We start from the raw sequence: 24,763 nt of genomic DNA, 5'->3' as shown, positions 1-24,763 counted from the left end.
CCCCCCCCCAAAAAAAAAAGTACACAGGTTAACAGAACCTACCATATGACGGGCGGGATTGAACCCGCGGTCAGAGAGTCTCAAAACTCCAGACCGTCGCGTTAGCGGGTTCAAATCCCGCCCGAGGTATGGTTTGTTTGCAATCGTGTCATTACGATTTCGTGAGTCCAGTTAACAGAACCTATGGAAAATTTTCTAGGGGTGATTACCTTTATGTACCTCAACATTACATGCTTACAAGTAAACTCATTGGGAGACAACCATATTGTTTACCGTAGTCACCCCGTGTAGACATGTGAGAAAACTTAACCACCCCTGGTCACGGCAAGTGGTTCCTTCGACCTCACAATCTATCTATCCGAGACCAGTATGGATTGGATAGCACCCACAAGTACGGTGCTACTAATTAATTGTGGACTGTATAGATTATATTAGTTTAACTGAATGAAGGGGGGGGTAGGTTACACATGGATATATCCATCAAGGAAAAACACTTGTACATAATCTCACCACTTACCAGATATTCTCTGGTGGTCACTTGATGTAGCTGGATCACCCATAACCTATCCAATTACAACATACCTAACTGGCCAGTATCAGTCTGCTATAACTAGAGGGTTACTTAACTGTGGGTGATTGATACTCCGTATTTCCTCCATTCACCATCTCATTTCGATGTCCTGCTACACCGACACGGTTCTTATTCCAGCAGGACGAGGTATCCGTTGGTTTGTCCCGGTTTAGAAGTCGTGATTCCATAAAACTTCACTATCCTCGGTACGAGAATCACACGTTCACTCGGAGCAGGGCGATCTATTTCACATCCCGCATTCTCTTAACAATGTTATTATCACTGATTACATTACCATTTACAAGACGATTTAACGTCTTTTAATTATTATTCACATTAGAGGTCACTCCATTAAGATCTGAGGCCGATGAGTGAGGATTAACTCACGGGTATTTCCCCTGGACACACACCATGTCACACCCGGTCGAACCATTATTCACTAATTTTTACCACCTTTTTACGGTGGTCCCGTAAATCACGTTCCCTCACTCTTCACCAGGAACAGTTACGACACTTCCTATTATGAAGTGAGGCCCATATTAATCCTTAGGCTGCCGTGAACGCCAATTTCCTGATCCCATGTTTTCACAGCCTCCTCACTACATTCAAAACACTGCCCCCCCCCCCGTGCCCCAGCTCGACCTATACCCCCGCACATCTGCGCATGCGCAAAGGGAACTCTTGGTTCTGTCCTATTGTCAAATACATTTTTGACTCATATCGACACATTAAACACCTATTAGGCGCTATAGCTTCGGAAAATCAAAAAATTTTCCACACTAACTTAACGTAACCTACATTTTGAGTTAAATACCAGGTTAGATTAGGTTTGGCTATTTTTTTATTATAATTTTTCCCCCGTATGCCCATTTAATACTGTAAAATTTACATATAAAAAAAGGGTAGCTAAAGTCAACATAAAAAAAAAAATTGGCACAAAACAAGGGTATACACAGCAAAATCTACTTTTATTACACTGTGGCCGATATCCACCGATACTGGTACAGATACCATCAAAACTGGCCGATACACACCGACAACGATACTTCGGCACACCCCTAATAGTAGCCCTACTTACTGCTAGGTGAACTGGGGAATACAGGTGTAAGGAGATATGTGTAACTCGACACCCACTTCAGGCTAGAACCCAGGTCCTTCGGTTGTGAGCAGATGATGCTACCACCGAGTTAAAAAATATTTTCAGGACATTAATGTAATTAGCTTATATATTTGGTAATAATACTGCAATATTTAAAAAGTGGCGCTGCATATGTAACTAAAACATAAGTAACTGATAATTTTGTGGTGGTATTATAAAACAAGGTAGTTAGCCCTGGTTATGCTGACACCTGACACCATTTTCTGTGCCTGACATCCGTTGGTCGGCTCCCATTCTTTCTCTCCCTCTCACTGGGGAAGCTCTACCAACATATTTATCTTTCTTAGGTAAAAGGACACATGTGCAGTTAATACGACATTTTATTGTATTAAGTCGAAACGGCTTGACAAACCTCCTAGAGAGCGAAATGTTGCCAAAATAAAATATCGTATTATTGGCACAAGTGTCTACCAACATTATTACATTTATCTTTGGTGATCGAGTTTTATCACAAACCAAGAACAAATTAAAACATATGAGAATGAATTGTGTATGATCTGGCATCCCAGTATCTTTATTGTGAAGACTTTAGGCCAACCAGTGGCTTGCTTTTTATTAATCCAATACAGAGCAATGGAAAACAACATGAGGTAATTTGAGGAGATCAGTCCCTCAGCATCTGACGACTTTCATACTTTGCTTGTAAACTTTACCAACGCCGAATTAAATGAACGAGTTAAACAACTCAGTTGTATATAATAAAAGTAAAAGAAAGCCAAGTAACTAATATATTAAATTTACATTAACTTTTATTGTTAAAAAATATAACTTACTCATGTAACTAATGTTCATGTAATTAAAATGTATCACTATTGTACTCTTCAACAACTCCACTCAAGGCAGGCGAAACCGCAGACCTGGAGAATGTACAGAGAGACTTCACTGCCTGCATCCATTCAGTTAAGCACCTAAATTACTGCGAACGCTTGAAGTCCCTATATTTGTACTTCTTGAAACGTAGACGAGAGAAGTACATTAATCTACACCTGGAAAATCCTGTAAGTGCGCTCAAATTATTCCCATGAAAGTATGAGGTTTGGCAGACTGTTCAACTTACTCCCAGTGAAAAGTAGGAGTATAGTAAGTGAAAACTCTAAGGGGCCAAGACTTTTCAACGTCCTTCCTTCATACAGGGGGATTACTAACAGGCCCCTGGTAGTCTTCAAGAGAGAACTGGACAAGTTTCTCTAGTCAGTTCCCGCTTAGCCGGAATGTGGTGCTTACGTTGAATTTCTTGCGGCTAGCACCGACAGTCTGGTTGATTAGGCCGTCCACCGAAGACCTGGTCTGGGACCAGGCCGTGAGTGGAGTGACTCTCGGAACACTCCAGGTAGATTCCAGGTGGTCTTAAGTGTAATGAATTCAACATACGTTACAGGTCTGCAAAAACCAATAGTCTGATTGATCAGGCCACGAGGGCCAAGATTTTCTGAGTGCGATGTGTACGACACATTTGGGTTCCGTATCATGCCATAATTATTCACCTACCTCTAGTCCACTCCGAGGGCCATCGCCCCCGCGGCCCAGACTAGCATACATGTCAGCATATATGCTGAAGGTTACGTGTCATTCCTGTCGGCTTTACTAACTGCTGGTTTCAGGTGAAATTATCACAGAGACTTAGTTCTTCTGGATGTAATTGCATGTCTAATACCATGTAGAGTTTTCCTGTGTTATCACCGTACTTGTTTTCTTTTCATTTGTTTAAATTAAAATAATAATTTAAGATGCTCTTTACAAGGATATTCATGACTCTACATGACCCTTACGAGATAACCTAGACAGTGTAATCGTTGGCTGTCATCATTGCCGAGAATTTTCTTCTAGGGAGATGACTTAAATACTGGAGAGATCGATATGAAGTAATCAGTCCCTCAGCAGTGAATTATTATTATTATTATAATCAAAAAGAAGCGCTAAACCCTCACCAGTGAAGAAGTAAGTTTGAGGTTTCAGTCCTTCAGCCATGGTAAATGTTCGATCAATGTGTCGTACTCATTTACTTGTAGCTATATAGGTTCAGCGCTTCTTTTTGATTATAATAATAATACTTGTAGTTATTGTGTACCATTAATACAATGAACCTAACGAACTTAGCGTATTTATATTCGCAACAATTATGATGTTACTGTGGAAAGAGGCAGAAAGGAACAGCTGGAAGTGGACAGTTGTGGGGATTGAAAGGTAAGTAGAAGGGTAGTGGTGGTTATAAGGACGGGTGAGGGAGGGAGCGATAAAACACTTCCTTCACCTCCACTACCCAAGCTTCACTATCATTGTTACACAGCACCGGACACTGTCACTGTCTCTTGTAGTTATTACTATCATACTCGTGACCAAATACTAAACCTTAATTAAGGATCATACAGTGCCTGAGCTATGGCAGGTAATCAGGTTCGATCAAAAGAGAAGGTAGTTCCATTTCGCTGGATGAGGAGCCCTTTCCCTGCTGCCCCTGGGCTCATCACTGGTACCCCTGTATTCATCTCAGCTGAATGTATGTCCAGGTGGTCACCCTCAACATGTGGCACCTACATCAGTGTTACTTCCTTTACCTTGTAACACAAACACACACACCCACAACCAGGGATCACATTTAGGAAAAATATAGATTTGGAGAGTGTACAAAGAAATTTCGAAGTCCGCAGCTATTCAAGCACATAAATTACTGAACAGTTTTAAAATCCCTCCAACTTTACTCCCTGGAGTGCAGCTTTGAAAAATATAATTAACATCGGGAAAATAGCAAGAGGGACTTGTTATAAAATACCTCAGTATAAAGTATACTGTAGGTGCAATAAGAAATGTTAAACACAGTATCACAGGTCCAAATATACATACAATAAATTTAACACGCACCTCTAACTCTATAAAGGCAATATGACAAGTCCCTCCAAGTAGTTCCTGTCAGCTGATCTCTGCTGCCACTTCAAGGAAGTGGGGGGGGGGTGTCATTGATGCTACTGAGGGGAGCTCTATCCAAAGAACTGAAGCTATCCTTCCCTATTCCGGATCAAACCTGATTACCTCTTAGTCCCCAGATGCTGTCCCAAACAAGATCTTTCTCTAGACGGTCTGCTGAACGAGACTGTTGGTGCTTGGTGTACGCAAGCACAACAACCCAAGTGATGAGGAACTTCCATCTGGAATTTGTCAAGTTTAGCCTTTGAAGGCTGTTAGTTACGACAGAAACTTACATTTCCGTGTGGTGTTCACCTCTTTTACAATACGTGTTTCTTACCAGTCTGTAATGTACCTGTGGCAATAACCAGGTCTATAGTGTAGCTGTAGCAATATCCAGGCTGGCAGAGTTCTGTGCCAGCCTGGATACTGCTGCTAGCAGTATCCAGGCTGACAGTATCCAGCTTTCCCAATTGACTCATAAAGCAGCCATACTTTAGTCTATCTGTAGTCGATTCCAGGGATCAATGCCCTCTGCCCAGTCCAAGTTCTTGCCTCTTGGTTGTTTACTTAATCAGCCAGGCTGTTGGTACTAGCGCCACACAGAATCATGTCTAGTTTCTTCGAGTCGGCCCCAAAGTTGTTTTCAGCAATCTTCATTATGCAAGCTGCTAGAACAGCGAATTATTATTGTATGGAGACAGACACATAAATCTGCACAAGAACAAACCCTCTTCCGCAAGCAACATCACTAAACAAATTTATGACATGTATACCAGCTGTGCTTATTCACAAGACGACTCGCACGTGTTCATCATTAGAGTCAATGTAAACAAGGTCACATTGGTTAGCTAGCTAGCTAGCACTTGCTTGCTAGCAAACAAGCTTACTAGCCTGCTATCTCTCTCTCTCTCTCTCTCTCTCTCTCTCTCTCTCTCTCTCTCTCTCTCTCTCTCTCTCTCTCTCTCTCTCTCTCTCTCTCTCTCTTTCTTTCTCTCGCTCTCTTATGCACACATACAAAAAAGGGATGAAGAAGCTACTAAAAAACCTTGACACAAAAGCAAGAGGGTCAGAGAGCATGGTACCGAAAGAAGTAACAAAATCATTGAGACCCAGACAGGGCAACTGCCAGGAAACCAAAAAAAGCCAATGTATTCCTAAAGGATACCTGAAGGATGCTCTGGAGGATCAAAGCCCCCTGGGCCAGTCCTAGACCAAATCTCCAGGTGGACCAAGGAATGGTCAGTCAGAGACAGACAGACAAAAGGCATTGAATTACAGGCCAGTATCTTTAACGTGCATATTAACGGTTTTGAGAAGATTATAAGGAAAAGTGTACCGGTGTATGTATAGGAAAAATTCCTAAAAGCAAACCAGTATATATTTTGGGAAGGGAAATCCTGTCTCAAAAACTTGCTGGAACACTATGACAAAGTCACGGAGATAAAAACAAGGGTAAGTAGACTGCTTCTTTCTGACCAGTAAAAGAGCATTTGATAAAATACCACACCACAGATTAATCCATAAATTAAAAAAAATGAGCAAAGATAAGAGGCAGAGTGTTCCAGTGGATCAAACAATACCAGAAAGACAGTAAGAAAAGAATAACAGTAAGGGACGAGATACCAGAATGGGAGAGTGTAAACAGTGGCCTCCCATAAGGGTCGGTATTAGGACCATTACTGTACCTGTGACATACCTGTGACCAGTTTCGTGGTTTCTTCTACCCTTGTATCCTGACCTGAGACCAGACTCTCTTTGGTGAGTAACTGGTTAACCATGCTGTTACTACTAGCGGCTGGTTGGTTTGACTTTAAGATTTCCAATGTCTTCGATGAATGAAGGAAATATCCTCGATGAATAAAGGAGATGTCCTCGATGAATGGCAATATTATACAAATTTTAGTATCATCTGCAAGGGACGATACAGCACTAAAATATGGAGTTATGTCGGATATGAAAATGAAAATGAGAAAAAGAATTGTGAAGAATATTGTCTCTTGCGAAACATAGCTCTTAATTGTGCACACTTTGATTTTACTTTAACTATTACTTTTGGGGTCCGACTTGACAGACTCAACTTTTGCCAGGTTTGTGTTTATTATATTTTGTCTTTCAGTTCGTCCAAGACCATGTCATAATGATCAAGTAAACTGTGAGAGGCAAGAGAGACTTGCTCTAATCCCATGTTGTCCTGGGTTGTGATTGTTGTGATTCCAGTAGTCAATCACTCTTACCTCTCAGAACTCTCTCAAAGGTTCTGATAGTGTGACGTCACTCTTATTTATTGTAACCTTTCATTAAATTCTGGCTATATTCGCAATTTTTTTGTGACTATAGGACGACGCCAGTGTCCAGACTGTTTCCACACAATATATATAAGTAACGTGATAGTTTTTTTTTTTTTGCATTTTTTTTTTTGATGAATGTGGAGTTTCATGAGTCGTCAGCGTAAAACAAACATAAGGTCATGCCAAAATTTTTGAAAATTATTGTTGAATTTTCAGTCCAATTCATGCAAAATATTATTTTGGCTGCCAATCTTTAGTCTGATTGAGGGTTGACACCTACCACATCAACATAAACATAGGGAGACAGTAAAAATGGTAGGGAAGAGTTTGGTTTAGAAAGACACGTAAGCAAACACTATAACATATTTATTAGAAAACGTTTCGGTCCTGGGACCTTGATCTAATAAATATGTTATAGTGTTTGCTTACGTGTCTTTCTAAACCAACTTGTCGGTATTTATTACCAAGGTTTATACCAGGGAAGAGTTTAACAGAAAATTAGACCAGATGTTATGTGGAGAGTATGAACCAGACGATACTAAAAGTTGTATGAGACTGACATAAACTGAAGACAACAAACCTCCAAGCTGATAACACCCAGCCTTTCTGTGACCCACAAAAACAATATGTCCATTGAGAACATGTTTCAGTTACTCCGTTATGGAATATAAAATAAACTTAATCACACAATGGAGTGAAAGTTTGATGCGAAAGACTTTTAAGTGAAAATATCAGATCTCACATTCAAGGATAACAACAATGTTATGACAGCCGCAAGAAAAATGATAGACAAGATAACTTGACCTTTCAAAAGAAGACATGCCAAGCCACTTGTTTTATCCAGTCTGGAATACTGTTGTACACTAACAACACTTTTTAAGACAAGCGACTGCATGACCCTTGTCGATTTTATTATCATAATTAAGGCGAGCGAATATGCCTATGTAGAGAATGCACATATAAAATCAGTTAAGTGCCTAAATTACTGGGAATGTTTGAAATCACTGGACTGTACTCCTTGGAACGTAAGCTAGAAAAACACATCCTAATTTACCCGAGGAAAATTCTGGACGAATTGACCCCAAATCTGAACACAAAAAATTCTTCCCTCGACAGCCTGAGGCTTGGCAGACGGTGCACAATATCTCCACTGAGAACCAGAGGAGGGATGAATACAATTAAGAGAGAACTCTAAAGTGTAAAGGGATCAAGAATTTTCAACAAACACTCATCATACTTAAGTAGAATTTCCAACAGACCCCCAAGTTGTCTTAAAGAGGTAACTTGATAAGTTCTAGTTCCTAAATCAGCCAGACTGTGGTGACTATGTGGTCTGTATGCGACCAGCACTAAAAACCTGGCTATGGACCGGGCCGCAGGGACGGTCACCAACCCCCCAACTTATATGAGATATTCTACAGATAATTAGGAGAGGGGGGGTGAAGGGAGGGGAGGTAAATGGAACTACAAGAAAAATATATTTCATTAGGTTGCCGAAATTATTGACTGCCTGGTGATGGGCCACCAAGTGGACGCTATTACTCTTTGGGTTTGATTTGCTAGAAAACTGAAGATTCACCTGTCCATTTTTATGCGTTATTGCACCATAATCGGCTGTGTATATTAAGCTAGCTTTCTTCTGTCTATACTTACAGGTGTTCCAGTGCATCCGGAACCTACGTTATAGTGGTCTAATGGTTGCTAGATGCAGGAGAGTCCGTCTTATGTGTCGTCAGCCAGGCGGCCTGCTCAGTGATCGGACTCCACAACCAGGCTAATCAGGAACTTGCTTTAAGCACTTATCAAGTTCTCTCTTGAAGACATATCAAGATGGATCCCGGAAGTCTTCAAGGTAGGTACATACATAGCGTGTGCAAACTCTATTGCTCTACACCAAACTACTAGCAATTTTAAGAAATCTTAAAAATAAATTGAGCAAAAAAATAGAGATTCAGAGTTCATTTTAATAAATTTTGCCACGGAATTCCGGTTCATTAGTGATTCCATTAACGATATTCCATCCCCCCCAAGTTACATCACTTTCCTACTGACAACTTTTGTAGCCGCAAAGAATAACTTCACTCTCAAGAGTGAAGAACACAAAGCAGGCGAGGAACACGGTGAAGCAATATTTATTTGTGAGTGATGCTACCTAGACAGGTAGTGGTAGTGGTGGTGGTGGTGGTGGTGGTGGTAGTGGTGGTGGTGGTGGTGGTAGTGGTGGTGGTGGTAGTGGTGGTAGTGGTGGTGGTGGTGGTGGTGGTGGTGGTGGTGGTGGTGGTGGTAGTGGTGGTGGTGGTGGTGGTGGTGGTGGTGGTGGTGGTGGGCGTGTCAGTTCCAGGTGTGAGGCACACCTCTGATTATACCCATCAAGTCAGGTTTCCATGGTGACTACTTGATCAGCCAGACTATCGCTATTCATGATTTGCAGGCTCACACAGTCATCTTAACCTGGCTGATTTCTAATTGTGCCTACTAGAGTGAGAGATATGGGAGGATGTGCACAATGAATCCAATGAAAAATATGGGCGTCGTGGGCACAATAAGAGAACACTGTATCAACATCCTTCATAGCTGAGGGACTGATCACCTCAAAACTTCTACTTCAATACTGTTGAATTGAGCATGGCATTTTTACCTCTCAACTGTTTCTTCTGCCTCCATAGTCACCTCTATATTCGACTGAAGAAGCCTAATGTGTTGGCGAAATGAAACGTTTCAGAAATAAAGACACCTAACTGTTAACATAAGAACATAAGAAAGGAGGAACACTGCAGGAGGCCTGCTGGCCCATACTAGGCAGGTCCTTTACAATTCATCCCACTAACAAAACATTTACCCAACCCAATTTTCAATGCTACCCAAGAAATAAGCTCTGATGTGAAAGTCCCACTCAAATCCAACCCTTCCCACTCATGTACTTATCCAACCTAGATTTGAAACTACCCAAAGTCCTAGCCTCAATAACCCAACTAGGTAGACTGTTCCACTCATCAACTACCCTATTTCCAAACCAATACTTTCCTATGTCCTTTCTAAATCTAAACTTATCTAATTTAAATCCATTACTGCGGGTTCTCTCTACTTGGTAGACTGTTCCACTCATCAACTACCCTATTTCCAAACCAATACTTTCCTATGTCCTTTCTAAATCTAAACTTATCTAATTTAAATCCATTACTGCGGGTTCTCTACTTGTCGGTATTGTATACCATTATTATAAAGCAGCAACGAGTCTGACAAAGAAAGTAAGATGATGTAGCTGGGATTAAAGAACTCGTCGAGTTTGATTTAATAAATGTTATGAAGACATTGTAACCAGCATTCCCAACAACAGCACGTTAAGACATCTGCCTCAGGATCCTTTTCAAAATCACAATAAACAGCATCCAAAAGCAAATGTACTGGTACTTGTATTACCACAATCATGAGAACAGAAATAGACAATATGGCAAGGGCCTTATTACCCTTTACCTTTGATGAGTTTCGAGAGTCTTGCTACTCTCGCAGCCCGGCCATAGGCCAGGCTCATCTGGTTCTAGCCTGGTCAACCATGCTGTTACTGCTGGAGGCCCGCTTCCCCACATATCCATCACAGCTTGGCTGATGTCATCTGGTGAAGATACTTGTCCAGTTTTCTCTTGAAGGCTTCTATACTTGTTCCAGCTGTATTTCTGATATCTTCTAGTAAGATGTTGAATAGTTTGGAACCCCGGATGTTGATACAGTGTTCCCTTATTGTCCCAACCGCACCCCTGCTCCTAAATATACAGATTCAGAAATTTAATGCTGTCTTTTTTTTCCAGTTTGTAGCCTCGCGTGAGTGACTATAATTAGTAATGAATAATGACATTGTTATCTCAGAAAAATAAAGCTATATAATATTTAACCTCCTTGGGGAATTAATACATATTGTAATGAACAAAGTTATCATTATTTTAAAAGTGAAAAGATATTGAAAAAGTATCGGTATCGGCCTAAAATCGAGTATCGGTATCGGCAAAACTTTTTGTATCGTTCCTCGATTTATGTAAGAAATCGGAGTTGACTTTAAGAGGATGTGGTCCTCGAGTCCTTCACTGGCATTAATGTACTCCTCTAGAAGGAAGGTGAAAATAAATACCCAAAATATACAGGACTAAAATAATGACGTCACACATTAACTCTTAAGTGCTACAAGGGTTCAAGGCGCATCCACAGCCTCCCTTTATAATTAAAGGGAGGCAATTACCTCGACGATTTTCACATATTTTCTAGGTGCTAATAATTAAGGTAATGACAACTGTTGACAACTGGTGCAACTTTCTCCTCACTTTCCTGCCAGCTGTCGTTGCAATATTATCATTATATTCATTAGGGAGTGTTGAAGCTCCGTAAGGGTCATACAGCGCCTGGTACTGGGAGGTACTGACGCTTGCCTCACTGACGTACAAACAACGTTAAATTCATAAGTCAGTAACCTAAACGATAGATAATCAATGGAAGATGTTTAGTAAATATATTTTCAACGAGAACTTACACTGGGATAAAATAATTATTTATGAAAATATTCGTAAAGAAATGTCCTGGGCATTCCTAACCTAAAACAGGGTATGGGAAAGCTGAATAAAGAAGAATACAAGATCCGTTTACAATATATCCAGCTGTGAAAGCCTGGGAGATTAAACAGAAAGAGAACGTGGAAAACGTTAGCACAAATCCTTCGAAGACTGAAAAAGACAACATGGACAAGCACGCAACACAAGCACCTGAGTCCAACAATTCTGTATTTATAAAGAAGTGCCGAGTACTGTTAACAAAAGTACTGTCTTCTCTGGAACAGCAGCTCTGAGTCAGACGAAATTGAAGGCCCTAAATTATGATTTTTTTATAATCAGGGGGAAGCACTAAACCCCTAGGGGTCATATATTGCCTGGAGGTTAGGAGGTATTCAGGTTCGATTCAAGAAAGGGATAAGTCCAGTTCCTTGGATCAAGAGCCCCTCGGTACTTTTTCACAGGAGGCAGCAGAGCGACGAGAGAAAAACAGAGTATTAGCACCAGCATGACACGCAAGTCTTGGAAAGGAAACTTATTTTATGAAAAATCATGACTTGCACAACCCAAGTCAACATGGAGTTAGAGCAAGAAGATCTTGGTTGTCACAACTATGAGATAATTATGACAAAATCACTGAGACCTCATCTGAACTATCTCCTGGGCATTCTCCGCTATTACACTATTTTCCATTCTTCCATTTTACTGTATATGTATTAATTAAAAGCATCCAGCAATAGTATATTTGGGGCTGGGGTTGAAAGATTTTTAAAACAATATTTAATTTTCAACAGCGGGTCTTTAAACGGCTGGTAAGTTGTATCTGGTAGTATATAAACTGGTACAATAAACAGATTCAGATTTTCAATTTTAACTGTGTAAGCTTCAACTGCATCATTTGTGGCGTTATGTAACTTAGTGTGGTAGTCAGGTACAGATCCACATAGCAAAAATGTAACACAAGAGATGGTGAAGAAGTACTCACACATGGACGCCGGGAGGAGGGTCCCACACACACTGGCCGGTGGTGAGGTTGGCATACATGATGTTCCTGGAGCTCGGCTCGATGATCTCCACCCACTCCAGCCTGCAACAAGAAAACCAACATTAGAACACTAACATCCACTCCAGCCTGCAACACCACCACCAATAAAAGCAAAGAAACTGGTCAGGGAGGGAGGCAAGTGACTCCCTTAAAGGTCTACTATACTAATAGTAGGAGCGCTAGAGAAACATAAATGAGAAAAGATTAATTGCATGTGCACGAATTACAAATATTATTACTATGACAGAGATCTGGTTCAACCTGAAAGAGAGATGCCTTCTGAATACCACATACAAGGCTATAAATTATTCCACACCCATAGGATCAAAAGGAAGGGTGGTGGAATGACAATGAAATGTAAGAGATCATTTAAACTGTTGTATTACATAAATTATAAAAATGGAAATGACGGACACTGAATCTATCTGGCTGAAGATTCTCGAGGGACGTGAAAAGCTAATCTTAGGTGTGGTTTACAGGCCCTCAACAGAGAACACGGTAAACTTCTAAGGATGAAATTACAAAGGAGTGTAGACACAAAAATGTTGATTTAATGGAAAATTTTTAACTTTAGCCAAATTAATTGGAATAATTTGACAGAATATCTTGAGTCTAGTGACTTTCTAGATATGGCCCAGGATTATTTTTTAAAACAGTTTGTGACAAAACTAGCTAGAAGAAATAGGATGCATGCTAACAAGGAATCTTGGTTCTTGCTAACAAGGCATCTCTAACTAACAATCTCGAGGTAATGATGAGCTTGGGGAAAGCGATCACAAATCACTCAGTTTCAATATATCATGGAATTGCCTTAACTCTAATCAAGTCAAGGTCCCTGATTTTCGTGGGGCCGAGGGATTATCAAAGTGGAATTAACTGGAGTGACCTGACAGGTGATTATCCTGTGGGTCAGGTAGGAGATGGTTGCCAATATGACATTCTTCAAAGCATAGTTCAAGCTGCCCAGGCAACACATGTTCCAAATAGGAAAATTAGATCAACCAAAAATGACACTATATGGATAAACAATAGATTAAAACATCTCGTAGGTCGAGAGGCTTTCACAGGCAATACAAAATAGGAGAGAGATACTAAAGCATTCAAGATATTTACAAAAAAAAAAAAAGCCAAAAATGATTACGAAATTGCAAGAAAATTAAAGTCCAACCCATAAGGTTTCTTTCAGGTATAAAGTAAGATCAGGGAGAAGACAGACTTACTTAAGAGTTGCTTATGTCAGCTTACTGCTAGTGACAAAGAAATGTATATATTCTACAACACTTATGTCCTCTCGGTTTTTATGCAAGAATATACCTGCGAAATTCCAGAAATAAAAAAAATATATATTGGTCAAGACGAAGATAAGTTATGAACGATCAAAGTAACAAGTGACTTGGCTCTCAGGTTCTCAGATTATATCCAAACAAATCTCCAGACTGTTATGAACTGTTCTCAAGAGTTATCAAGGAATATAAGGAGGAACTTAACGACATAGATGAGGAAATAAATAATGATATTAGCAAGTTTGCCGATGACACTAAAACAAGCCGTCAGATAAATTTTGATCAGGACACCAGGGACAGGGTCATCATCTATCAGCAAGCCATCATGCACAATTTTCATGTTAAGTCACCGTATTACAGAATGGATATAAATGCTCTGGAAAATGTACAAAGGAGGATGACAAAGTTGATCCCATGTATCAGAAACCTTCCCTATGAGGATAGACTAAGGGCCCTGAATCTGCACTCTCTAGAAAAAAGTAGAATTAGGGTGGATATGATTGAGGTGTATAAATGGAAGACAGGAATAAATAAAGGGGATGTAAATAGTGTGCTGAAAATATCTTGCCTAGACAGGACTCGCAGCAATGGTTTTAAGTTAGAAAAATTCAGATTCAGGAAGGATATAGGAAAGTACTGGTTTGGTAATAGAGTTGTGGATGAGTGGAACAAACTCCCAAGTACGGTCCTAGAGGCCAGAACGTTGTGTAGCTTTAAAAATAGGTTGGATAAATACATGAGTGGGTGTGGGTGGGTGTGAGTTGGACCTGATTAGCTTGTGCTACCAGGACGGTTGCCGTGTTCCTCCCTTAAGTCAAGGTGACCTGACCTGACTAGGTTGGGTGCATTGTCTTAAGCCGGTAGGAGACTTGGACCTGCCTCGCATGGGCCAGTAGGCCTGCTGCAGTGTTCCTTCGTTCTTATGTTCTTATGTTCTTAAAAGAACACAAGTTCAACTAATGTGACATTTTATTGTGGCAACGTTTCGCTCTCCAGAAGCTTGATCAAACTCCTGGAGAGTGAAACGTTGCCACAATAAAATGTCACATTAGTTGCACTTGTGCCCTTTTACTTAACATATTGTCGGTAATCCTATCAACATTAATACACAAATATCATGTACTAGCACAAGCAAACACCTGGAGCTGCACCCGAAGTGTCATAAACAATTTACCTGCGGCTTACTAGCTCCCCACCTTGAGGAGACGTGACTGCTCCGTCTCACACGCACTACACATCCACCTGAAACTTATTTCCTGCACCACTCGTGAACCACCCCACACTGTGCTCCCAACACTAACCTTGTTCTTCCTTCAATAACTCCAGCACCAGTGGTGACGTGTACTTAGCTCAGTGGTGACGTGTACTTAGCTCCAGTGGTGATGTGTACTTAGCTCTGTGAAGACCTGTTTGTGTGCTCTCTGTGAATCTGAACCAGGATGCCCTCTCTTGAGCAGCTTTACCAGCAGCTGAGAGAAGAACTCAGAGTTGCTAAACTGGAGATACGGCGATTAACGGAGGAGAACAAGAGGATTCGTAGTAATCCACCTGTTGTGAGTCCCCAGGTTAAGAGGGGAGCTTGGTCAGTGGCCGGGCAACATGGAACCAAGCTGAAGATTAAGAAAACGGTTGGAGAGGCAGAAACAACGAGAAACCAGAAGACTGCCGTGGAAACTTCCAACTCATTCTCTGTGCTACCTGACGAATGTGAGTGTTCTACTGGGAATGCCACAACGAGCACCAAGGAAGCATTGGCAGACGTGAGTGAGACATCCCTAGAAACCCCAACGAAGACCATCGAGAACGTCATGACGAATTCTACAAGTGGTGTAATGCTACCTGGCGAATGTGAGTCGACTACTCGGAGCATCACTACGGACGACGCAAAGGAAGGTAAAAACATTGTTGTTGTTGGGGATAGCCAGATTAGGTACATGGATAGGGCATTCTGTTTGAAGGATAGGAGTAGGAGGCAGAGAGTATGTTTTCCTGGGGCTGGGATGAAGGATATTGTTAGCCGTCTGGATGACATCATGAGAGGTAATGGGAGCAATCCTATTATCTGTCTCAGTGCTGGAGGCAACGATGTTGGCAGACGTAGGAGTGAGGACCTGATTAGCAGGTATAGGTCAGCAATAGAGATAATTAGGAAGAAGGGTGGGAAACCTGTCATATGTGGCATTTTGCCAAGGAGAGGAGTTGGAAATGAATGGTTGTCCAGAGCAATTGGTGTCAATTGCTGGCTGGACAAATACTGTAAGGAAAATGCGATAACATTCATTGACAACTGGGACCTCTTCTATGGCAGAAATGACATGTATGCCAGGGATGGGGTTCACTTGTCTAGGTGTGGGGTGGGAGCACTGGCCAACGCAGTGGAGGGAGCTGTTAGGTCTTTAAACTAGGAATAGTTAGTGGTATGGGTTTTGGCGGGAAAACTGTGAAGTCGCAGGGTAGTAACATGAGTACTAGGAGAACTAGTAATAGGCAAAATGAGGAGGATATTGGAAAGCCAGTGGCACTAATTGACAATGACAGTAATAGGTTTAGTGGAATAACAGAAAGGAGCAGGAAGGGTAAAGAGATAGGAGGGTCATTAAATATTTATTACACAAATAGTCGCAGTGCTAGGAATAAGATGGACGAGTTGAGACTAGTTGCTAGTGCAGGTAACATAGATGTATTTGCCATTACTGAGACGTGGTTTAATTCAAAAAGTCGGGACATGCCTGCAGAATGTCACATTCAGGGTTTTAAATTGTTCCAAGTAGATAGAAGTATCGGGAAGGGGGGTGGGGTGGCATTGTATGTCCGAGATCGCTTGAACTGTTGCATAACGTAGGGCCGCGGGAGCCGCCTCAGTCGAGTCACTTTTCCAGCTGATGTTGCATGAAGACCTTTTTAAATATTTTCCAGAGAGGGTTCATACTTATCTTTTGACATTTCCTACTACTAACTTGTTAGATACTGCTGCCCACGCCGATCACTTTGAAATTTCCCATGCTATAACCACAGAAATGTCTAAGACCCCGGAAAAGAAATCTACCTCCCAAGGTTTTAGTTCAAGATTGACTGCTAGGAAAGCTCCAGCTGGCGAACCTTTGAAGGTGTATTCAGACAAAAAACAGGTGACAAACGGCTCTTTCTCCAGACAGTATCCTAAAGATCAATTACCACTGTGCCTTTTTGGTAAGAAGTTAGGTCATAGACAGTTCCAGTGTTGGCATAAACAGCGGGAAGATAAAACCCAACCAAGAGGGAGATATCCTACCCAGGTAATAAATTCCTCTCGGAAGTATGAAACTCTGGATGATGAATCTCTACCTTTTCAGGCCTCATCTAGCAGACCGTCTAATAGATGACTTTACCACGACAGTGCTTCAGAAGAAAAGGTCCGAGTAGCTATGGAACCCTACTTTTCCCAGGGGAAGTTCGGACTCTGTAAAGAGAGGTTAGTAAATATCACTACCTTTTGAGATACTGGCAGCTATCTCTCTTTATTAAGATCAAACCTGGTAAAGTTACCTACTAGTAGTGAACCCCGGCTAGACGTATTATTAGAGGCTTACGGAGGCACAATAATAAAGGTCCCTATTATAAGGATTTATGTAGAACTGCCTGGATATGTAGGCTGGATCAATGTGGGACTTTCAGATAAACCTTTTCCCATTGCCGGCGTGGATCTATTAATCGGGAACGAAATTGATCAATTGGAGATACCCAGAGAGCCTCTGGTTTTAGATAATCCTTATGATGTAAATTATGCCTTAGAAGCCTCTGAGGCAGGGCTAGATTTATTTCCCCTTAATGTGGTCACCAGAGCCATGGCTAAGAACTCTAACAATTTGGATATTCAACAGCCTTTAGAAATGTCCGATGAATTAGGTTTGAACTTCCTGTTTAGCGAAGCAATTCAGTCGAGACCCACAGGTGACAAAGTTTTACCAGTCCCTGCGGACCTAGCTAGAAAATGTAATAAAGAAGAATTTCTTATAGCTCTAAAGGACGATAAAAGTTTAACCAATAAGGATAAAGAGGAAGGTTACCTTTTAGATGAAGACAGTTTTCTTTGGAAGAGAAATAATGACTCGAGTTCAAAGGGAAACTTGTTAGTGGTGCCATCGTCCTTACGTAGTATGGTATTTGAACTAGCACATGATAATCCACTGGGAGGTCATTTAGGGTCTCGTAAGACAGAGAAAAAGATGAGGAAATATTTTTTTGGGCCTCAGATGAGGACTTGTATTGCTGACAAACTACGGAAATGCCACGTTTGTCAAATAATAGGCAAAACGGCGCACAATCCCGCGTCTGCCCCTTTACTTCCAATAAAATGTCCTGAAGAACCTTTTGAAAGATTAGTTATTGATTGTGTAGGACCGTTGCCCCGCACAAAAAGGGGTAACCAGTATATCTTCACTATCATAGATATGGCAACTCGGTATCCTGATGCTATCCCAATGTCCAAAATTAATTCCAGAAATATAGTAAGAGCTTTAATACGCTTCTTTGCTCAAGTAGGCATACCACGTGAAATTCAATCTGACCAAGGTTCTAATTTTACGTCTAAGGTTTTTAAAGAGGCTATGTCTCAATTAGGAGTAAGACAGATCCTCTCTACAGCATATCATCCCCAGTCACAAGGAGTGCTAGAAAGATTCCACCAAACCCTTAAATCTACTTTACGTGCTTACTGTGAGCAATATTCTTCTGAATGGGACGAAGGTTTACCCTTTCTTCTCTTCGCCCTCCGTGAAGCTGAACAAGTACTAAATACTCTCCATTTGACTTGATTTTTGGACATCAGGTGCGAGGACCCCTAGCCATATTACGAGATTCTTGGATAGGGAAGAGAGGACCTCTTCATCCCAGTCCTCTGCTTTGGAAAGAACATCTCTCCAAATTGAAAAGCTTAGCTGCAGTGAATCTGTCAGAAGCTCAAGCCAAAATGAAGAAATCTTACGACCAAAAGGCTAAATCTCGTTCATTCTCTCCAAATGAATTAGTGTTAGTTAAAAACTTCATTCCAGGACATTCTTTAAAACCTAGATATTTGGGGCCATATGAAATAGTAGACAAAGAAAATGAGGTGAATTATCTGGTCCGTGAACCAGGACGTCGTAAGAATATTAAGAGGTATCACATAGATAACTTAAAGAAGTACGAGTCTAGCCTTCTCCCTACTATTATTACCTCTATTCAACCTACATCCACTGAAATAAGGAATGACACTGTAAGGGAAGTAAGAGAATTTAGACTACATAATTCTGAAGTTTCAAAAGAACTAGACCATTTCCTGGAAGTTCTTCCTACCTCCCAAAAATCTCAAATCAAAGAGTTAATCACTAAATATAACTCCATCTTCAAAGATATCCCTACTCCTTGTACATTGGGTTTCCACGATATTGAATTGTTAGAAGATAGTCCAATAAAGCAATCCCCTTACCGGGTCTCTCCTGCTAAGCAAGAATTAATTCAACAAGAAATAAATACATTACTGGAATATAATTTGATAGAACCCAGTTGGACACCTTGGGCCTCTCCCTGTTTATTGGTCCCAAAACCCGATGGTACCGTACGCCTATGCACGGATTACCGTAAAGTAAATTCAGTCACCAAACCAGATGGGTTTCCATTACCCAGGATTGATGATTTAATAGATGCTGTAGCCGGTGCCAACTTTGTGACCAGATTAGACTTGCTGAGAGGGTATTACCAGGTGCCGTTAACTCCTAGGGCCCAAGAGATTTCCGGGTTCGTAGTTAAGAACGGACTATTTACGTATAAGGTTATGCCTTTCGGCTTGTGTAACGCCGCCTCCTCTTTCCAGAGAATTATGAACATTTTAGTCCAACCCTTAGAAGGTGTAGAGGCATACTTAGACGACCTGGTGGTTTTTAGTGATGACTGGCAGTCTCATTTAGGAAGATTAGAGCAACTACTGAAAGTATTGCAGAAATACAATTTCACTGTAAATTTACAAAAATGTGATTTTGGTAAAGCCCAGATTAAATATCTCGGTTTTAAAATAGGGAAGGGACTAGTAGCCCCCGACCAATTAAAGGTCCAAGCTATTTTAAATTTCCCGACGCCTCAGGACAGGAAAGCCCTCCAACGATTTTTGGGGATGGCTACTTATTACAGGCGTTTTTGCCCAAACTTTGCTCAAGTTGCCTCCCCCCTGACTAGATTGACCAGTCCTAAATATAAATTTAATTGGGACGAGAATAGTGAACAAGCTTTTAAACGTTTAAAACGTTTCCTTTCCTCTGCCCCAGTATTGCGTGCACCCAATTTCCAAATTCCTTTCACCCTCCATGTTGATGCCAGTGATGCAGCAATAGGTGCTGTCTTATTGCAATCCTTCCAAAACGGTAATATTCTACATCCAATATGTTATTTTTCCTATAAATTGAAAGAATATCAAAGATCTTATTCAACCATAGAAAAAGAAGCCCTGGCTTTAGTGTTGTCCTTAGAACACTTTGACGTATACCTCGGTTATACTCCTCATGTGATAAATATTTACTCAGACCATAATCCTCTAACTTTCATAAATTCTATGAAATCAAAAAATGTTAGAATATTATGCTGGGCTTTAAGGATCCAACCTTACTGGATCTCCATTTTTCACATAAAGGGTTCGAGCAACGTGTTAGCCGATGCTCTCTCTCGCTCCTAATATATGGCCTAACTACGGAAATTCTTTGCAGTCAAGCAGTGTTTCTGGACCAGTTCTAGCAAGTGGATGACTAACCTTGGAATGATGTACCTCCATCCCTATACCAGCTGGTTGGTTTCTTCTACACCATCAGCATCTTAAACGCCGAGATATTTGCTTGTGGGCCGGGGTGTCATGCCCCTATGGTTAACCTTCCTTTAATATTACATTGCGGTTATTTCCTTTAATAGCTAAATTGGAAATGAACGTCCTTGTATTATTAAGAATAATTCTTATTAACAATTATTATAATTTATGTAACATGGCCATGATAAGTTTAATTGGAGGTATAGTAATCTGCCTGCCGCCCGGTGTGCCGGTGTATAGTTAGCCGTGATGTTCGATGGTTATACCCCCCCTTTCCCCCCCCTTTATGTTCAACTACTCTACTGAGTGTTGGTGAGTCACGTCACGTGACCCACTTTACCTGTATGCTCAAGGTTGAGGGACGAGCAGTGAAGAAGTAGCAGCCAACGAGAACACTCCTGCTCGTCTCTGGTAACTGGCCAAGGTTTATTAGCAGGCCTGGACATATTCTGTTTTATTCTGACTGCTTCCAATTGGGAAACAAGACTTTATACATTAAAGTAATCTCCATTTATATATATGTTATATCTAGGATCTCCTCCTAATCGTCTGTTATGAAAGCCTTATGTATATGTTGGATACTATAGAAGAAACATGCATTCTTAACTTATATACGATAATTCGTATATTATTTCTGGCTTTTGTTGTATTATGAATATACTTAATTAAAATTAGGCATTCCGGAGGATCACTATTATTACCCTAACCTCTCTGACCAAAATTGTTATGCTCTAAAAAGGAAATAGTGGTTACAATACTTGGAGTGTAACACTTGGTGACTCTTGACAACTCGGATGCAACCAACATTAATATTAATGAATCTTTGGATGACCATAAGAGACATGAACTACTTCAATGTGTGAGTAACTTTTCAGACGTCTTTACTGATAGTCCAGGTGTTACCTCCACGGTAGTCCATAAGATTGACTTATTGACGGACAATCCTATCAAAGGGAAATTATACCCAGTTCCAGTTCACCTTAGGGATGCATTTGACCGAGAGGTAGACAAATTATTAAAACTAAAGATCATTGAACCTTCAGTATCTTCATATTGTTCACCAGTAGTCATGGTTAAGAAGGAGGATAATTCATATAGACTTGCTATTGACTTCAGAGGCCTTAATGCTATAACTCGGTGGGATGCTGAGCCTATGCCCTTAATAGATAGCGATCTACACAAATTTTATGACGCTTCCTTCTTTTCAGAGATTGATATTGCACAAGCATATCATCAAGTAATGTTAGATCCTTCTTCTAAGCAGTACACCGCTTTTCCTACACACCAAGGACTGATGCAGTATAGAACTATGCCCTTCGGTTTGGTAACTGCCTGTGCTACCTACGTGAGACTGATGAGAAAGGTCTTGGGTAATATGCCAAATGTTTCAGTTTATTTTGATAACATTTACGTAATGACATCCACGTGGGGCGAACATATCCAAACATTAACATCAGTTTTGTGTCGGTTACGCTCACATGGCCTCACTGCCAAGCCGAAGAAATGCTTCCTTGGGTATAACCAGATTAGATATCTTGGTCTGATACTTTCTAATAACTCTCTGCAGCCTCTCCCCAGTAAGATCAAAGCTTTATTAGAATTTAAATTCCCCAAAACCAAGAAACTCATGCGTAGCTTTCTTGGTTCTGTAAATTTTTATGCACGGTTTATCCCGAATCTTACAGGCATCTTATCCGACTTTCTTAAAAAGTCTGTGAAGGAACCTCTTGAACTTTCCGACGTAGCTCGGGATAAGTTTAATGAGATTAAAAGTATCTTTGCGAAAGACCCTGTACTTAAGATTCCAGATATTAATAAAACATTTTGTCTGAGAACTGATGCCTCCAATACTGGCTTAGGTGCGGTGTTACTACAATACCATGATGGTACTCCCTTCCCTGTATGCTTCCTAAGCCGGAAACTCCTTCCCGCAGAAAAAAGATACTCCACAATAGAAAAGGAATGTTTAGCCCTTGTGTGGGGTATCTCCAAACTTAAATTTTATTTGCTGGGAAAAGAATTCATTTTAGAAACGGACCACAAACCTTTGATATACCTAGAAACTTTTAAGGGAACCAACAGTCGCCTCTTGAGGTGGACATTGGCACTCCAGGCTTTTAAGTTCCATATTGTGTATATCAATGGTTCATCCAATTATTTCTCTGACTGGTTAAGTCGTGACAGTCAGTAGAAGATTTGTTGCCTTACGCGACTTCCACATGTTAGAACTTTTTCCTCGCCTATTCTTCTTATACTCCTTGACTATAAGTCTTGGTATGGGGGAGTGTGAGGGAAAAGTTCAATAGATAGGAGTAGAGAGGGAATATATATTAACAATAGTTTCATTGCCGGCTACTCGTTAAGGTAGGGTCAGTCTAGCTCCCGATATTCCCGCCTTTTCTCCCCCAACCCCTAAATTGATAGTTTGTCTGCCGGCTACTAGTTAAGGTAGGGTAAGTCAAGCTCCCGTTTTTTCCGCCTTTTTTTCCCCCTCCCTGAAAGTGATAGTTTGACTGCCGGCTGCTTGTTAAGGTAGGGTCAGTCTAGCTCCCGCTATACCTTCCCCTCCCTCTCCCCCCCCCCCGAAAGGTGACGTGTGGGCTCTGGTCAAACAGTAAATCACTCGACTCACAGCTCCCAACACTACTCTTGGATGTCAGAGAGGGTCTCCTGGCAATCAACGAGCAGAACAGGAGAAGGACTAATGTCCAGAGACTTCTCCATTTTGTATTGAACTACCTGTGCACCTGTATGAAAGTGCAGGACGTAACTCCACAGCATTGCAGCGGTAAAGAACCTGCTTTCCTGTCATCGGGATAATAATCACGGGGATTCTCTGTGAAGAACTAGCCAGTGTATGGTCACCAACACCTGCGACCTTCCCCCCCCCCTTATCATCAGCAACGGCTACGGTTTCAAGCTACATATAAAAGTGGCAGAATTAAATATTATATCCTGCCTGACTTGACTTACAATAAATTGTTTGAAGTTGTTACAGGGCTGAGTAAGCCTTCACAACCCCCAAGTCCTTTTCGCAATCTGTATGGTTAAGTTCTACATTATTTAACTTATAAGTGCTAGGGTTATGGACCCTCCCGAGCTTCAGAACCTTGCATTTATCTACATTGAACTGCATCTGCCACTTTTCTGACCAAGAGTAGAGTTTGTCTAAATCCTCCTGAAGTTCCCTAACATCTACGTTTGAATCAATTATCCTACCTATCTTCGTGTCATTGGCGAATTTGCTCATATCACTAGTAATTCCCTCATCAAGATCATTGATATATATTATAAACAACAATGGGCCCAAGACTGATCCCTGTGGAACGCCACTTGTTACTGATCCCCACTCGGATTTAACCCCATTTATGGACACTCTCTGCTTCCTGTCTGTGAGCCATGATTCGATCCACGAGAGCACCCTTCCCCCAATGCCATGAGCTGCTTTCTTCAACAGTCTTTGGTGCGGAACTCTATCAAATGCCTTACTAAAATCTAAGTAAATAATATCAAATTCTTTATCGTGGTCAACAGCCTCAAAAGCTTTACTGAAGAAAGTTAATAAATTAGTTAGACAAGACCGGCCTCTTGTGAATCCATGCTGTGTATCATTAAACAAGCTATGCTTATCGAGATGGCTTCTTATAATCTCAGCTATAATTGACTCTAGTAATCTGCCTACAATTGAGGTCAGGCTTATTGGGCGGTAATTTGACAGTAACGACTTGTCCCCTGTTTTAAAAATAGGAATTACATTAGCCATCTTCCACATATCAGACACTACACCTGTTTGAAGAGATAAATTAAAAATATTAGTTAATGGTTCACAGACTTCCATTTTGCATTCCTTTAGAACCCTTGTGATGTTACATAATTTATCTTCTAGCCCACTATAAAAATTGATTACCGGAATATTATTAGTGTCTTCCTGTGTAAAAACCGAGAGAAAATAATTGTTTAAAATCGAGCACATTTCATTCTCTTTGTCAGTAAGATGCCCATAGTTATTTTTAAGGGGACCTATCTTATCTCTGACTTTTGTTCTATTTACCTGGAAAAAACTTTTTGGGTTAGTTTTAGAATCCCTAGCAACTTTAATTTCATAGTCCCTTTTAGCTTTTCTTATCCCCTTTTTAATGTCCCTCTTAATGTTAATATACTGATTCATAA

The 24,763-nt window shown here is 40.8% G+C and overlaps 1 protein-coding gene and 1 long non-coding RNA gene across 2 annotated transcripts in view; one reads left to right on the top strand and one right to left on the bottom strand.

Moving 5' to 3' along the window:
- LOC128700602 (MyTH4 and RhoGAP_KIAA1688 domain-containing protein RhoGAP93B) overlaps nt 1-24,763 on the bottom strand; it is a gene marked incomplete at its 3' end in the record, with an annotated part of 257,681 nt that overhangs the window by 176,162 nt on the left and 56,756 nt on the right. Inside the window, 1 exon segment of the mRNA XM_070098857.1 lies at nt 12,443-12,544. Coding sequence (XP_069954958.1) covers nt 12,443-12,501 — 59 coding nt within the window.
- Nucleotides 16,778-21,278, top strand: LOC138854631 (uncharacterized). Its single transcript, XR_011393826.1, has 2 exons — nt 16,778-17,236; nt 20,499-21,278. It is a non-coding gene; the product is annotated as an uncharacterized lncRNA (long non-coding RNA).

The sequence above is a fragment of the Cherax quadricarinatus genome, chromosome 65 (assembly GCF_038502225.1).
Source record: "Cherax quadricarinatus isolate ZL_2023a chromosome 65, ASM3850222v1, whole genome shotgun sequence".
In the NCBI taxonomy this organism is placed as follows: Eukaryota; Metazoa; Arthropoda; class Malacostraca; order Decapoda; family Parastacidae; genus Cherax; species Cherax quadricarinatus.
The sequence above is the reverse complement of the archived record's forward strand: the minus strand, read 5'-3'. Positions and strand labels throughout refer to the sequence as shown.